This window comes from Myotis myotis, unplaced genomic scaffold (genome assembly GCF_014108235.1).
Source record: "Myotis myotis isolate mMyoMyo1 unplaced genomic scaffold, mMyoMyo1.p scaffold_m19_p_8, whole genome shotgun sequence".
NCBI classification, from domain to species: Eukaryota; Metazoa; Chordata; class Mammalia; order Chiroptera; family Vespertilionidae; genus Myotis; species Myotis myotis.
The window spans coordinates 19,365,334-19,382,788 of record NW_023416390.1 but is presented as its reverse complement, the minus strand read 5'-3'; the positions used below and the strand labels follow the sequence as shown (position 1 = coordinate 19,382,788).

General features: G+C 37.3%; 1 protein-coding gene across 6 annotated transcripts in view; it reads left to right on the top strand.

Annotated features, from left to right (window-relative positions):
• ABCA12 (ATP binding cassette subfamily A member 12) overlaps positions 1–17,455 on the top strand; it is a 176,191-nt gene that overhangs the window by 81,124 nt on the left and 77,612 nt on the right. For all 6 annotated transcript variants that reach the window (XM_036319527.1, XM_036319526.1, XM_036319525.1 and 3 more), the window contains 5 exons: positions 814–926; positions 6,406–6,481; positions 10,214–10,332; positions 11,311–11,417; positions 17,108–17,364. In XM_036319527.1, coding sequence (XP_036175420.1) covers positions 814–926; positions 6,406–6,481; positions 10,214–10,332; positions 11,311–11,417; positions 17,108–17,364 — 672 coding nt within the window. The remainder of the gene's footprint in view (positions 1–813; positions 927–6,405; positions 6,482–10,213; positions 10,333–11,310; positions 11,418–17,107; positions 17,365–17,455) is intronic.

Sequence of the window (17,455 nt, the reverse complement as noted above, 5' to 3'; positions counted from 1 at the left end):
TTACTACTCATGTAAATTGAAGCATTGCCTTAGCTTTGATCATTGGTATATAAATCATAGTATTTATGAAATTCAGACATACATGTGCAATGCCAGTATTTTTAAAAATATCTAATGACAAAAAGGGGATTGCGTTTCTTAAGTAATTAATTGCTTTTAAGAAATATGGAATGAAGTCAAGCATAAGTGAATTTTCTGATTGTCTATTTCCAATACAGACTGCCCATCTTCTTGGTAACATTATTATGTCTCCTGGGGAGACAGTGCCATTTAGTCTGGATATTAATTTTGAGCTACCCCTGGAGGAGTGCCTGTGGGCATCTTAGAGGGTAGAATGGGCAAGCTCCATTTTTTTTCCAAAAACATTACCATTTAATTAGCAAGAGGTAAATATTTCTCAAGTGCTTAAATAATAATTATTCTTTTATCAGGTTGTGATTTTTCATGAAAATAATCTTCAATATTTAAAATTTTCCTTTACTTAAAAAAAGTGATATCCTTTCATTGGAAGTAACCATTCCTAATCACTTATCTTTAAATCTTAATTGAAACAACCGATGTGAACTTTGCTCCCTTACTTTTAGGCTCAGGCTTTAAAATCCTGGAAACATGCTCTAATTTATGAAAATTTTGTTGGGATTTTATGCATGAAAAGACAAACATGTAATTTAACAACAAAAGCGCCATCTTGTCTTTTTTTTTCTGTTATAAGAACATTTTCTCTGCTGCAGACATTTTCTCCTTGAATAACCTTTTGTTTCTGCCTGCAAACCCCGAAATGCGATTTGCCTTAATTGTTTTTCTACTTGTTAGTGCGCTGCTGGTCGTGCAGAAGGTTTTTCCACGTCTCACAACTAACGAAGGTTTCAGAACTCTCCATAAATCTGTTAAACATCTGCTGTACACTCTGAACTCCCCAGCTCAAGGTATTGTATTTCCATCTTACTCTATCCTCTTCTGTGTCTCAAAGCCTGTTAGAGTATAAAACAGAGTGCAATGGAAGTAATCATTTATGGATGATATGATTCTTAGGTGGGGGCATATGCTGGACTAAATCTGGACATCTGGCTAATCAGAGCGGAGAAAGGGAGAAATGGCCAGAAAAGACACTGTGGCTTTCTAGAGCTTTTATTTAGGTGAAAATAATCTCTCAGCTTGAAAAACTATGTTTATACTTGGTAAGGAAAAATAAATATCAGGAGTAAGCCTCAACAGATTTTACCTAGTACTTTTTGAAACACTGAATTGCAGAATTTTTGCCCTTATTTCCAAATGTTGGCTTTTTAATCAGGATGAGTCTTTTATTGGTAAAAATATACCCCTCCACCACCATTTTGAAAATGCATGATGGACATTGGAGCATGAGTAGATCAGTATAAATCTGTCAACCCCAGTGCAAGGCTATAGCCTGATGCTAGTGAGTCCGAAATTATCACCTTTGCATATGTAGAATAGCATCATATACCACACATGAAAACACACACACACACACACACACACACACACACACACACACACACACACACACATACACAGAGATATTTAGGGCTGTAATAAGTCCCTAATTCCCAAGTAAAATGTTCTGTTTGCATTTAGCTTTCCTGAGTGAGTTTATAATTACATCTTCTCAACTGAGTTTGTCAGCTTTTAAATATGTGGTCTTTATCTTTGGATAGATAATATGTACCCTGAGAACGTCAGGTCACAAGCTGATTACTCATTGTAAGGTCTCAAACCATTAGTTTTCATATGAAAAGCAGGTTTGGAAAGGCCTTGAAGAATTCTCACTGGAAGGTCTAACGTATTCTTGGATACCAACTTCTGTTAGTCTAGAGCAGTGGTTCTCAACCTTCCTAATGCTGTGACCCTTTAATACAGTTCCTCATGTTGTGGTGACCCCCAGCCATAAAATTATTTTCGTTGCTACTTCATAACTGTAATTTTGCTACTGTTATGAATCCTAATGTAAATATCTGATATGCAGGATGTATTTTCATTGTTACAAATTGAACATCATTAAAGCATAGTGATTAATCACAAAAACAATATGTAGTTATATATGTGTTTTCCGATGGTCTTAGGCGACCCATGTGAAAGGGTTGTTCGACCCCAAAAAGGGTCGCGACCCACAGGTTTAGAACCGCTGGTCTAGAGCATTTTGCACATCTACAATTACAGAATTAATGACTAGCTTTCAAGATTTTTGTTAAATTCAAGGTCTTAATGAACGTGGAGGTGCTGGGAAAAGGCTTACCCTTTTTAAAAAGTCCAGGCCAGAAAACCAGACAGTGTACTCACAAACACCATTTCTTTCCTACGTATTTCTTTTTTGTATTTGCATTTTAAAGACTCGAGAACTTCAAGTGTCTCCTTATCATTCTTTTCCTTTTCACCTGCAGACTCACACCTTGTAATTACATAAAGAGATAACATTAAAAAAATGTTTTACAAATGACAAAAGCTCATCAGTGCTTTAGAAGCCAGAGGAGTAAGCAGCACTTCTTATTAACTGAGGCAGCAAACCATTTATCCTGATGAACAATATAATTCAGTATTCCAATATTTTGCATTAGCCATGTCTCGTGTCTATGCATATAGTAATAAGTTTTGCATGTATTGAAACATGTCATTGGATGGTCAAGATGGCAAGGAAATACATCAAAGAAATGTTTTATTTGAAAACTTGATATGATTAATTAAATTTGTTTTAATTTCCTCCTTGTGACTTCATCAGTCTGAGAACATCAACCCGGTGGTTTTAATGTCAATTCCTAAAGGTTATTAAGCCCAAGTCCCTACCTGCCTACGTAGAAACTTTCTGGACTTTGAAAAATCCTTCTAGGTATTTGAGGAAATCTTTCAGGAAACCTGAACTTGTCGCTGAGGGCTCAACCAGCGACCAACAGCTCAGGGGTCTCTAACACCCAGTACAGCCTCCTGCCACATTGCCAGGCCACGCCGGGCTCATTCTTCATGGCATTGAGCCATATTTGTGAAGGGAACACATTTTCTCCCTTGGCTTTGCCTTCAATTAAGCTGGAGTGGGGTGGTATCTCATAGCAGAGTTGTTGGGTCCTCTCTAACGTATGACAGGGCTAATAGAGTTTTGGAAATCTCACATCCCTCATTCAAAGAAGGACAATAAAAAGGTAGTACTTTTTGTATTAATGATAAGTGCTTTGTTATCTTAAGTCCCTTTTATCATCAAGACAACTCCATGAAATACAGTTATTAACCCATTTTTACAGACAAAGAAACTGAGGCAAAGGGAGGTGGGGCACTTCGCCTATGTGATACATTCAGCAAGTAAAACTAAATCCTGGATCTATGTCCAAAGCCGGGTCCCTTGAGCTCTTTGCTAGATGGCCTCACTCCTGTTTACTCACTGGGACATCTACACACTTGATTCCAGGATATCTCATGCAAGCACCTGCCACCACCAAACCTCAGAATGGCTCCACTTTCAGTCACGGATGGAGTTTGACTCATTGTTCCAGATTCCTTCCACATGATACATTTCCCCACAGCCATCCCCTCATTCTTCTCCTCACACTGGTTTCTACAATCTTCTCCCCTCCCCATGTCTATTTCTGATTCAACCTTGATTATGAACATACTTCAAGGTTTCTTCAGGAGCCTACACAGCAACCATGAAAATATGGAGATGCTAATAGACACTTGGGGAAAAGTTTGTCTCCTAACTTCCTGTGTTAAGGAATCTAGTCCTCAGCTCTGCCAAAGCAAGGCTCCCTGCTTCGGAGTTTAGTATTTAGCATTTCCACTTATAAATAATGAATTTTGAGAGCAAAGATTACCTTTGTGACTTGATGAAGTTTGCCTTTTTGCAAAGTAGTAAATTATATGAAACTAGAGGCCCCGGTACATGAAAATTCATGCACTGGAGGGGGCTGCTTCAGCCTGGCCTGCTTCCTCTCACAGTCCAGGAGCCCTCAGGGGTGAGAGGTGACCCAGTGATCAGGGAATGGCAATGCCCCCATCACACCTCTGCTGCTGCCACTGCCAGCAGCGCAAGCCTCAGCCGGCCCTGGTTACCTGAGCCGCAGGCGGCCCTGGGCGGCTGGGCAGCCACCATCCTAGGCTTGCCTGCTCCTTGGGGGTAGGCTGGGCAGCCGACATCCAAGGCTTGCCTGTGCCTCGGGCCAGCCCTGGGCGGCTGGAGGGCTGAGGGCAGGTCTGGCCGCACCATACGCCTGCTGCACCCCCCAGCTGGGCTGAAAGGGCTGGGGACTCCAGTGGGGCTGAGGGGATTAGGCACCACCATCTTGTGGTTATGGGCACTGCCATCTTTGTGACGGGTGACAGTCAATTTGTATATTCCCTCTTTATTACATAGGATTATATCTTTAAATAGAAAGTCATTTTTACTGGTAAAAGAGGTTACCTGTGCACTAGATTACTTTGTATATCTATGGGCACCATTTTTAAAATATGTCTAATTCTATAAATTAAAAACAGTAAAATCTCACTTTTTAAAGGTCTGTAACATTTCCCACTTTGTTAAAGCCTATTTAGTGTAGTATTTTTTTAAATATATTTTATTGATTTTTTACAGAGAATAAGGGAGAGGGATAGAGAGTTAAAAACATCGATGAGAGAGATCGATCAGCTGCCTCCTACACTCCCCCCAGTGGGGATGTGCCTGCAACCAAGATACATTCCCTTGACTGGAATCGAACCTGGGACCCTTCAGTCCGCAGGCCGATGCTCTATCCACTGAGCCAAACTGGTTTGGCAAGTGTAGTATTTTTATCAGGATACTTTATAGTCCAGAAGCAAAAGTGACCAGAGGGAAAAGTGCCTACTAACATCAGGGCCAAGTTTATCATTGACGTACAAAGTTAATTCTATTAGGTACTCATTTTAGTAGCCTGATGAGGAAGAGAAACTCCATGCAACATATTATACAAATGCCACTGACCATGATCAGTATCACCTTAGAGTTTGAAGTGAGAACTATTTTGTCTTAGAAAAACGGCTTTATATACTTTTACATTACAAAAGTATAAATCTCAACAGAGTCCTATCCTTGACTCTTCTCTATATAGATGCCAATAAATAATCAGCTTTACCATTATTAATTAGGTTTATTTACTCTGCATATCTTTACTCATGGTCCTTTAGCCCACTGATGCGTTGCTATCATTAGAGCAATAACATTGAGCTGCACCTTGAGCTGAACGTAAGAAAACTCCGCTCTGCTGAACAGGAAAACTGAAAAAGACACTCTGCCAGTGACTAGGAATGGTGCAAACATTACTCAAACATGACTGATGCAGAGATAGACACGGAGGTCTTTAATTCTGTGATACTCTTTTACACACGTTCTAATTTAAATAGAACACATGATCAGCACTGGGAAAGCATGGATGAGTGCATTGTTGTGCACTAGGACCTTTTCAGAAGGCCATAGGACACTCCAACTAGAGACAATGGTAGAACTATTAGTGCTGGTAATAAAATCTTCCATTGAAAATGATTAGGCCAGTGTTAAAATGACAGCACTGAAACATAATGAATTATTTATAAGGAATAAGTAGTGACAGAAGAGAAGACTGAAATAAGTGATAGTGTTTTCCTAAAGGGGCTGAATGAAAGTGCTGGATTTATGATGTTTTTATTTATGCAGTAACCATTTCAAATATTTTCACTTTCAATTTTCAATGTGATTGCTATTGCACACTTACTGTTTAATGATACAACGTTATGCGGCAAGCTGAATCAGCAACCTATTTGACTTCTGGGGGCAATTCTCAACATTAAATTAGATCTTCACATATGGCTTCCAACAGACTCAACTTAGTGATTACCTTCCGCACTCCAAACCTTCATATTATTTGAAACCACTCAGAATTCTGTTTAAATTGGCCAATTTGCATTCACAGCTGCATTCAATTGAAGTCAGAGGCTGCTTTTCGAAAGATGAAAAATGTCGATTAGTGATGACAGATGTTCCTAAGTTCTAGACAACTTAGGTAAAGAAAACCCAGTGATCCATGACTGTAATTGGCTTCATTTGATTAACAAGGCACATGGTAGTCAATCTGCATTATACTACTCAAGAATCATCTATGCATTCAGGTCTTAGGATAAAATAATATAAATGGTTTTATGCACAAAGAAATAATTTGTTATAAATGCATGTACTTGACCATTAGGATTATTTTGATTAGTAGTCATCTCTTTCCTATAAATATCCTAAATGTTTTTTTTTTCCTTTTAACAAAAAGAGCATAGACATTAATTGTAAAATCCTTTGGAGAAAAATTCTGCAGATTTTCTGCATTTTCCCCCCTTTAATTTGACCTGAGAAGATATTTGTTAAGAAATATAACTACTGTAAGGAAACATGTTAAATATTGACCTATATAAATGTTATTACTGTAGGCACCTCTGATAATACAACGCATACATGGAATGAAGAAGATGCCCAGTCACTTTCTCCAAGCAGCCTGGCTGCACAGTAAGTCTTTTTCTGTTGGTTTGTTTTTTTCTAAATTGGTAGGAAAGCTGGCTGAATCAATCAAAACAATTCATAGGCACAATTCAATCATGCATGTAAGACTATGGGATAGGAAAGTCAATTCTTGATTAATTAAAGAAAAGGGTATAATTGAAGTGTACTAATGTTGAAACTTATTGGGATCTCATTTCAATTCTAAGATTACATAACTAGATCCAATGTGTCCTATCTGGACTGGTTGTCTTATGTCTATGAGGAAATCTAGATGAAGGTTCAATTTCCAACCCTTTTTGAGGTTTTTCATCATGAAAAATGTATAACCTTCCAATTTTTTTACATTACTATTTATTTCAGTTTTTAAAACAAAAGTATTTCTTATGCCCAGTCAAGGTAATGCAAAAATATATTTGCTTCAGTAGTATTCCGGGAGCAAACCTGTTTATAGGTAATTTAATGTTGGACTCTTATTGGGGCATGCAAATATGTCGTCCCAGATATAGGCAGGGGAGATGATAGCAGCAACCTTGGCTGCTAAGGACCATTAATATAAGTAGCTCCCTGTAATGCCTGTAACAATTATTGTAGGAAATACAAGCAGTTGCCTGTAGAAGCTGATTGAAGTAAATTCCTAGCTCAGGGCAAATTTAGAGACTAGATGGCCTGCTATGTAAAGGTTGTTTAGGCTTGATAAATTATATTATTGAATTTTTTTACTTTAGTCCCAAAAGATATATTTCTATGCTAATGGAAATTTGTACAAATAATAACAAATAGTAGGACTTATTTGTAACCATTAATGTTTCTCTAAAATAAAATGCATTTAGTTGTTTATAATATTTCTATTATTGAACAAGAAGTTCTCCAACTCTAGGTAATTCTAGGCAAAATTCTCCCATAAACCATCTCCTATTTCTGTTTCCACCTCTCTTCACCTCTAAAGTAGCTGAATCAGATGCTTTTCCCAGAGCAATCAAGCAGCCCTGGGACATTCCCCCTTGTTAGGATGCCATGTTCCAGATGGTTTTATAGCCATCAAAATAATTTTTTAAAAAGCCTTGAATTGAGACAACAGAATGGTTATTGCTGAGGCCAGGTATCTTTATCAGAGCCTCGAGGGATCCACAGCATTGAGAATGCTAGCACTTAAGACCTGCAAATGCTACAGTAAACATAGTTAGCTGCTGACAGCTATCTGACAGTTTATTAGGAAGAATGCAATACTTTTAAGATGGTTCTTGTTGAGATTGATAAAATGAAGGGATTTTTTTTATTTTGGGCTTTCTTGGTCCAGAATTTTCTAAAGAAAGCTGCTCAAAAATATTTTTTTCTTCGATCTTCTTCCTCCTCATTATTTTTGTTCTAAGATTATTGTTTTTATTGTTGTTGTTTGTGTGTGTGTGTGTGTGTGTGTGTGTGTGTGTGTGTTGTGCACTCATTCATGCACACATCTGCAAGCTCGTCTTCTTACAAGCATGCTTGGGAAGTAGATAGAATTATAGAGAAAGGACCCATATATTAAATTGTTTGAAAAAATAATTGGATGTTTATGCCAGGACAGTGGCACATAGATATGGACTCTTAATTTGGGGAGTATATTAAATCCAATCGCAATATTCTTGTCCACCAAATATTCTTCAGGAAACTAAGAGAATGGCTTAGATAATATTTCAAGGTCACTTCTAGTGCAGCATTTTTTTTTATTTTAAGCTTAAAATTTTATCATGAGAATCTTCTATGCCACTCCATTTAGAAGGTTAGGCCAATATTTTGCTATTGAGCACTGCACCGGGATGGGAACGGCTTTATGCTATAATAACTGTGACAGAAAAGAAGACAAACACAAAAGAAAGAAAGGCAATATCTAAGAGAGAGCCTCTCTTCAAAAATATGCCTAAACAAAAGCAAGAGGTTTTTGGGATCGTTGCTGTTGTTTTTAATATGAAGGCTGTGGATTATAGTGAAATGAGGATCAGCCATCTGGTCAATTAGCTGTGCTCTGACTGCCACATTAGAGACTTTTCTTCACATAGATTTTTTTAAAGTCCCTCAAGGACCCAGTGTTGTTAATCCGCATCTAAGCATTCTGAAACTTCTTTAATGTTAACATATACATTTCCTTACATGTTTCTTAGCTATGCCAGGATAAGTCTCTTCCCTTAGTATTTGAAAATCAAAGTTAAACACATCTGACAAAAGTAGTTAATTTGTGTATTGTACAGTTTGATTCACAGTAGATGGCCCCAAAGCATTCATTGACATTTATTCTATCTCTACCATAACAAAATTCAACGGTAGACATTAAGGGAAGAAGTTATAAAATAAATAAACAGCCTCATAGTTGAAGTGAAGAGCATGCATAACTCACACATTTATTCATTTACATACATATACCCCCCAAATATAAGACTATGTTCTCATATGCCAGTCAAAAAGAAACCATAGAGTGGTTAATTTGGGAACACTAAATTGGTTGTTTCTTTACATTTTTTCCTTATCTTTTTTTCTTTTTTATTGAGTTTGTTGGAATGACACTGGTTAATAAAATTATACAGGTTTCAGGTGCACAATTCCACAACACATCATCTGTACACTGTATTGTATGTTCATCACCCCAAATCAAGTCTCCTTCCATCACCATTTATCCTTTCTTTATCTTCCTCCACCTCTCTCTCCACCTCCCCCCGGCAATCGCCCCACTGGTGCCATCTTGAATTGGATATTTTAAAAAAAGGAACATATGCTGTTTAATTGGATGCCTCTCTTTCTCTTTAGTTACAATGAAATGAATTTATTTTGGGAATGATATAAGTGTAAAAGATGTAGTAGATTATCTAACCCCTTACTTCTCATTGGACAAGAGAAGGCATGGTGTGGGGTTGGAAGGCTTAGACTCTGCAGCCGCGGGCAAACTACGGCCAGCTGGGCGGATCCGGCCCGTCTGAAATGAATAAAACTAAAAAAAAAAAGACCGTACCCTTTCATGTAATGATGTTTACTTTGAATTTATATTAGTTCACACAAACACTCCATCCATGCTTTTGTTCCGGCCCTCCGGTCCAGTTTAAGAACCCATTGTGGCCCTCGAGTCAAAAAGTTTGCCCACCCCTGGCTTAGAGGGAAAAGATAATAAAAAGAAAATATAAAAAAATATTAAAAAAAAAACCACACAGGACATACTTTTGTTGAAAAATTATGTCCAGCCCATAATTGTCAGTGGTAGAGCGTCAACCTGTGAACCAGGAGCTCATGGTTCAATTCCTGGTCAGGGCATATGCCTGGGTTGCAGGCTCAATCCTGTGGGGGGTGGGGGGGGGGGAGGCGTGCAGGAGGCAGCTGATCAGTGATTCTTTCTCATCATTGATGTTTCTATCTCTCTCTCTCCCTCTCCCTTCCTCTCTGAAATCAAAGAAAAATATTTTTTTTTAAAAAAAAGGAAAACTATTTATTATTTATACGAAATTCAAGTTTAACTAGGAGTTATGTATTTTATCAGGCACCCCTAGCCCAGTGAGTTTTCCCCCCATAAATGTGCCTAAAATTATCTTACATCACTTATGATTGAATGTTAAAATAATTAAATATGCTGATTATGCTCATGGGAAAGGTAAGTGCTCAGAGAACCCAGAGTCCTGCTGCTTCACATGCCAACACCAGGGGCTCAAATGATCTCAACAAAATGGCTTTGCTTTATTTCTATATGCCTAATTTACATATTCTTTTCCAATTCTATAGGCTCCTACTACTAGAAAACTTTGAAGATGCCCTCTTAAATATATCAGCAGATAGTCCTTATATTCCTTATTTGGCATGTGTGAGAAATGTCACTGACAACTTGGCCAGGGGATCACAAGGTAATATTTCTCTTAACAGTCAAATCACTACTCAAGTTTTCTAATTCTGTTCTGAAGTAGTAAGTCTTTCAAGATGTTTGCTTAAAAAGGAGAGAATTTATACATCTTGTTTCCATATGCATCAGTTTACTTTGGTGGTTTGATATATGAAGGGAATATGTAATCAGATTATTATATTGTTCTCTTGCTGCTGCTAGTACAAACTTTCCAAAGGCCCATAGTCCTTAAGAATTCACTCAACCCTTCATAACATTTTTTGTGCCCTTGATAATCTCAATTGTAAAAAGAAGGAGGAGGAGGAGGGGAATAGTGACTTCCAAAAGCAGATGTAAATTACATAAACAAAGGAATTTTTGTGGCAGACTATTTTTTACTTCCTACATTTACACACTTTATTTTCAGTTTTCTGCCTACACGTGCAACCATAAAAATTGCATTTAATCAAATGTGGTTTCTTTTCTTTTCCTTTAAAGAGAAAATATCTATGTTCTCACATTTTATAGGAAATAGGTTTTCCCTTTTCCTACACCAAAGACATTTTTGAGACTTAATGGCAAGCAAATAGCATAACAAATAATTACACGTGGTCTCTGTTTAGCAGGCATGAATTAATCGAGGTTGCTGGGGCATGTTTGTGTCACAGTGATTATACAGCCTATTCTTCCCAAACACTCCAACTTAATAGCAAATCTAAAAGTCATAAACAAAAACAGTCAGTTCACAGAGAGCCAAAACTGCTTAGCAACTCCCCTAGAAATATTTTGTCTCTAAGCAGAATACCTGAATATTTCTAAAATAGTGAACTCTGTAGTCTCCATTGTTCACAAAAAAAGGTTACATTTTCACTCGTCTTCTGTTTAGATTGAACTAGACTATTATTTTAGAAAAACAATAAATTAGGATAAAGGTATCTTTTAAATTCGTTTCCTAAATGATTTTGCAATTCACATACCGTAACTTCTTTTCCCTCCTTTACAGAAAATTTAAGGCTCCTGCAGTCCACAATTCGATTTAAAAAATATTTTCTTCAAAATGGTTCTTATGAGGATCACTTCCCTTCACTTCCTGAAGTCCTAAAATCAAAAGTAAGCCCTGAAAGCAAAAAATAAACCTCAACCTTTCCTGTTGTCCTTTATCAAGATGGCTTTTAGTTTAAGTTTTAAATCTGTATTTTCATAAATATGGGTCCTATTTGGACTCTAGATTCATCCTAGAAAAGTATGACAGAGTGTGCTGGTATTATATAACAATATTTTGTGCTGTGTTTATAACAATATTTTGTTTTTAATCAATGGATGTCTTTGCATGAAATGACCCATAAGAGCCAAGTTACAGTGTACATACACATAAAAGAATGACTAATAATATGGTTATCTCATAAAGCTTCATGATTTAAAACATTCATAATTATTTCTAATTTGAGTTATCCTTACTTTTTAAAACTATAAAATTTGATTTCAAAAGCTGATGTTTTAGACTTCACAGTGTACAGAAAACCTCAGGAGTTGACTCACCTTATTTTTATTGTTATAATCATAAGAAGAAACTAACAACATATTAGAATGTATGATATCGAAAAAAGGGGAGAAAGCAACAACAAAACTTTAAAACTCAGAAGTTTGTCTGAATTGGTTCATGTTTATTTGTCAATTATTCTTTGCTTAGCTCACGCATATACTATGCAGGTTATCATAAAATTCACTTCATTTCTTAAAATAACTCTATTAAATTCTGAAAGCAGATTTCCTAGTAAGAACAGCAGTTTAATATGATTTATGTAGCCAGGGATAAAGTAAAATTAGAGCTGGTTTATTCAGGGCAAGCAAGATGACTTGCTGTAGAGTCAACATGGTGTAATTAAGCAGACATCCAAATCATATGTCCATGAATATTGCAAATATATATGCTGGTTAGATTACCTACTTTGAAGTCCTAGTCTTCCACAAATCAACAGTTTTAATGTACTTAATTTAGCACTATCTTGATTTGTTTGTTCAAATGAGAAAGAAGGTGTGTGCATTCATCTGGAAAATTTCTACTCTCCTTCAAGGGCAACTTTAAATGCCATTCCAGTAATATTAGAGTATCTCCTTTCTCCCTATTCCTCAGCCAGGATAATGACCTTGTGTGCATATAATATTTATCCATTCTCCCATTCTATCCGTCATCTGCGTTCACATAATACTAATCTATCTCTTTAAAATGCATGATCTCCATTTGTCAAATTCTTATAATTGGAGCCCAATAATTATACCCCAGTGAGGTCAGGGCTGTGGTATGTGGAAGGACAGGATTCAGTGTATGGAGGTGGGATAGTTAAGTCAGATTGCAGGAGATGGAGGTGGAGAGACAATTTCATGGAGGAGATCATGTTTACTCCGAGTCTTGCGGGACTGTGTAGAATGAGGCTGCAATTCTACATTCCAGACATAGAGACCTACATTTGTAAGAAGACACAGGTTACCTGGAGTCATGGTGTCAAACTTGAGCACAAGGTGCCTGTGGGAGAAACTGGGCCCAGATTACAAAGGCCTCTTTGTGCTTAGTCAGAGGGTTTGGATCTGATCCTGAAAGTTGCGAAGTTTAAGAAGGTGATATTTGCATTTTAGAAAGAGATCTCTCTGGGAGAATTGTGGGGGATAGATCGGAGGAAAGCAAAATAGGTGGTATTTGAAGTAACCTAAGCAAATATTGAGACCCTGCACTGTGTCAGTGGCAGAGAATGGGAAGAATGAGACAGTTGTTTCAAGAGTGTTGTAGGAGTTTGCGTTGACAGGAGATGGCAGCCAGTGAGGGGTGAGGCATAAGGAAGAGTTTCTGATGACAGTGACATTTCTGGGTTTTGGAACTTATTACTTAGCACTATAATTTGTTGTATAGATAGAATCTATTTCCCTCAATAGGGTGAATCTCTATTATACCGCTGCATCTCTAAAGCCCCTAGCACATAGAAGGAGCTTAAGGTGTGACTTTTGGATGTTATGAATAAATGAGGGTGTTAAAGGAGAGCCCTGGCGATGTAATTGTGTTACCTGGGCAATTACTCATTGTAGTTCTCAACTTGGGAAAGTAACCGGGCACTATACAATATACACTAGGGAAATGGAAACGAAGCATTCAAGTAATGGAATGGGAATAGAGCTAAGAATAATTTAAAACAGCATCCACATTTTTAATGTACTGTTCTAGTAGAGGATTATATTAAGAAAAAATTCTAGAAGCATGGAAATAAACTACAATTTTATCCCTTGGGTAGAAAATGTATTGTCATTTATAAAAGCATGAGTGCTGTTTGCCATTGACATAACCTTTCAGTCCAAGACTATAAGCTCCACGAGGAATGTTGCGAAGTTTGTCCATTTAGTGTTGTACCCTCTGCACCTGGTGTAGAGTCTGACTCATGGAAAATATTCAGTGCATATCATTGAAAGGATGAAGACAAACTCCTAGAGCTTTACAATGAGAGGTGCCTTTACTTCCCTGATTTGCCTGTCATTTGTTGGTGACTTTTCCTCCGTTCCCATCCCTCAGTTCTAGCCCTGACTTTCTACTCTAGAACTTTATGTTTTCGTGTCCCTTCATTGTTTATTTTATGCCTTTTTCTTTCCAGTCTCTTTGGTGGGAAGGATACATTCATGACTGGGGAACTATAAATGTTGTAGATATTCTCCATATTGAGCAGAAATATAGTTAACACAATATTTGTATCGTAACACTTTTACATTTTTAAGTAGTCCCCTTTGCCCTGCAAAGAGGCCAGGAGTCTTGCTGTTTTATCGTTTTTATGCTTACAATATTTTGAGCTGTACACCATAGTGCCGCTTACAATCCCGATTGAGATGATTTGGGGAAACATAGGCACTGGGGCATTCAGTTGCAGAGGAACATGGAGTTAGTTATGGGTCATTGTTCAAGTATAGACCTGCGCCCTTGCTAGGCTGGGGGGTGATAAAGGAGTGAGGGCCTCTACATGAGGCTCTGACAGACCTGCAATCTGGACTTGAGACATACTTTTGAAGAGAGAATTTTAATTCTCTGAATTTATGTTGATTACTAATGACCCATGTAGCTTCAAAGTTTTAATGCGTGCATGAACCAATTTTAGAAGACGGTTGTAAATAATGACAAATACTAAATTAGCAGCCTGCTATTCCCTGGTAGATGTGCCTCACTGTGCATTCCATGGTATTAACCTTGAGTTAAACCCTTATTTCAGAGAACCAAAGCCACTTCAATAGCATGGCTAGATTTCCATTTCACTTCTATTACTTTTATCTTATCAAGTCAAAATTGTACTATATGGATTTTTACTGGGTTCTCATACATGTATACTGAAGTTGCCATTTAAAAAATATATTCTGGACTCTGGGAAGGGGAATAAGTCATTTGAATTGACTATATCCTCAAATTCTCAATTAAAATAAATATTGAGCTACCAGTATTTATTCTTTTATTTAAGAAATCACTAAAATAAAAGTAGGTGGAGGATGTGGCAGGAAGGATCGGCCTCTATTCATTAGAAGTTCAATCATATCTATTATCTGGAAAATCAAAGGAAGGAGCAGAGTAGCAAACATGTAGTTACAGCGGGTAATGATTGGATCTCTTACAAAATGGAAAAATTCTCATAGCAATAAGACTAGTAAGTAGAATTTTAATACATATGTGGCCATTTCAGATAGTTCAAACCCAGAAGTCAATTAGAATATTCAATACAGTTGAAAACAGGCCAAGAGTATGTGCTAAGATGATGGGTGTTTAATTGCAGCTGCCTGCATGTTGTTACTATAAACCTCTCATCAAAGACACATCCTTGTGCTTTTCCCATTTGATATATGGAAAGAAATGTCCCAAACATTTGCCTATATCATAAAACAATTCATTTCTGTCAAAATACAACTTCTTATTAAAAACTGAGCTGCAGCCCTAGCTGGTTTGGCTTAGTGGATAGAGCGTTGGCCAGGGAAACTGAAGCAACCCGGGTTCGATTCCAGTCAAGGGCATGTACCTCGGTTGCAGGCTTGATCCCTGGCCCTGGTCGGGGTGTGTGCAGGAGGCAACCAATTGATGTGTCTCTCTCACATTGATGTTTTTCACTCTCTCTGTCTCTCCCCCTCTCTTCCACTCTCTGAAAATCAGTGGGAAAATATCCTCAGGTGAAGATTAACAAAAACAAAACAAAAAAACCACTGAGCTGCAGTGAATGACACATATTTGCTCTTTCAGGTGATGCTCCCAATTATTTGACTTTTTAAAAGGAATAGCTCTAGGGTAGCTTCCAAGCACAATAGAACTGGTTTGCCTGGAGGCATAATTTTTTCCTCCAGGAAGTATGATTTGGGGATATATCCTTCAAAAACACGCTGAGTGTAGTGAACTTCATTGAATATAAGGTGACAAGACAGGAAATGAGTTGATCTCCATTTTTCTCCTTTTCTTTTGAGTGTGGGATTTTAAGCCTCTTTAAAACACTTTTGTCCCATAGAACAAATGGACCTAGTTTTCCTCAACAGATAAAAGGGTAAAAGATAATGTCGATACCGATGCAGACACTTCTCAAAAACAAGGTGTATTTCAGTCCATATTTTAAATGCAGTCTTATTAAAATGCATGTGATTCTCAGGCTGCAGTTAAAAAGGCCCTTTCTTGTCCATTATTGTGGGTGTTTTTTTTAATAGTGGTAAAATACACATAACATAAAGTTTACCACCTTAACCAATTTTAACTGTACAGTTCAGTCTTGTTAAATGCCTCCACATCATTGTGCAATCATCTCCAGAATTCTTATCATCTTGCAAAACTGAAACTGTACCCATTAAACAACAACTCCACATCCGTCTCTCCCCCTAGTCCCTGGAAAACCACAATTCTACTTTCTGTCACTGTGAATTTTACTACTCTAGGTAACTTATATAAGTAGAATCATCTGTAATTATCTTCCTGTGACTGGTTTACTTCACATGGCATAATCTCCTCAAGTCTCATCCATGATGTAGCATGTTTCAGAATTTCTTTCCTTGTTAAGACTGGATAATAATCCATTGTATATATATACATTGTATATTTATCCATTCATCTGTCAGTGGACACTTGGGTTACTTCCAGCTCTTAGCTATTGTGAATAATGCCTCCATGAACAAATAGCTGTCCAAAATCCAACTTTCAATACTTTGGGTAGAAGTAGATTATATGATAATTCTGTTTTTAATTTTTTGAGGCACCACCATATTGTTTCCCATACTGACTACATTATTTTACCTTCCCACAAGCAGTGCACAAGTACTCTAATTTCTCTATATCCTTGTCAACACTTGTTATTTTCTGTTTCTGTTTTAGTTTTGTTTTGTTTTGGGGGATTTAAAAAAAATAGTAGCCATCTTAATGGGTGTGAGGAAGAAAGACTTTTTTAAAGTTCCAAACCAAACCTGCTTTGCTATCTTCCCTTGCCTGTGATTTAACATACAAACTAAAATATAAAATTAGTTTAAGTATTGGTGGCTTAAATGGATAAAGCTAAATCACATCTTTTGAAACTGTGACTCTATAAGATATTAATGCAGTTGGGAAACATAGGTCTGCTGGTTCAACAGTTTTACACAATTCTTAAGAGAACAATAAATTTACATGACAGAAAATAGTGATTCGTGGAAAAACTGTTGCTAAATGCCAACTAACTAACCACATGTAACATTTTTTTTAAGTTGCTTGTTATCAACTGCAAAGTGTTTAGGATAATGTGACTGATCTATTTGCCACTCTTTCCCTTTCTGGAAAGGTGTCTCAGCTTCGACACTTGACCAAACTTCTTTGTGAGCCTGAAACTTTCCGTTCAGTGGAGAAAATGTGCCAGCTCTCCGGCATGAACTTCAGAAGCCTGTGTGAAGAGAGTGCGTTCCATGTGCAGCTCCTTGAAGCAGCAGAGCTCGGCACCGAAATAGCCACCAGCTTATTATACCAAGACAACATCATATCTAAAAATCTGAAGGACCTGCTTACTGGGGATTCCGTCAAAATTAACTTAAATGTGGATCAGTAAGTTTTCCCATTGTCTCTTCCTTGGTGAAATCCCTTCTCAAATTATTATTAGTATTAATCCTCACTTGAGAGCATTTTTTTCCCATTA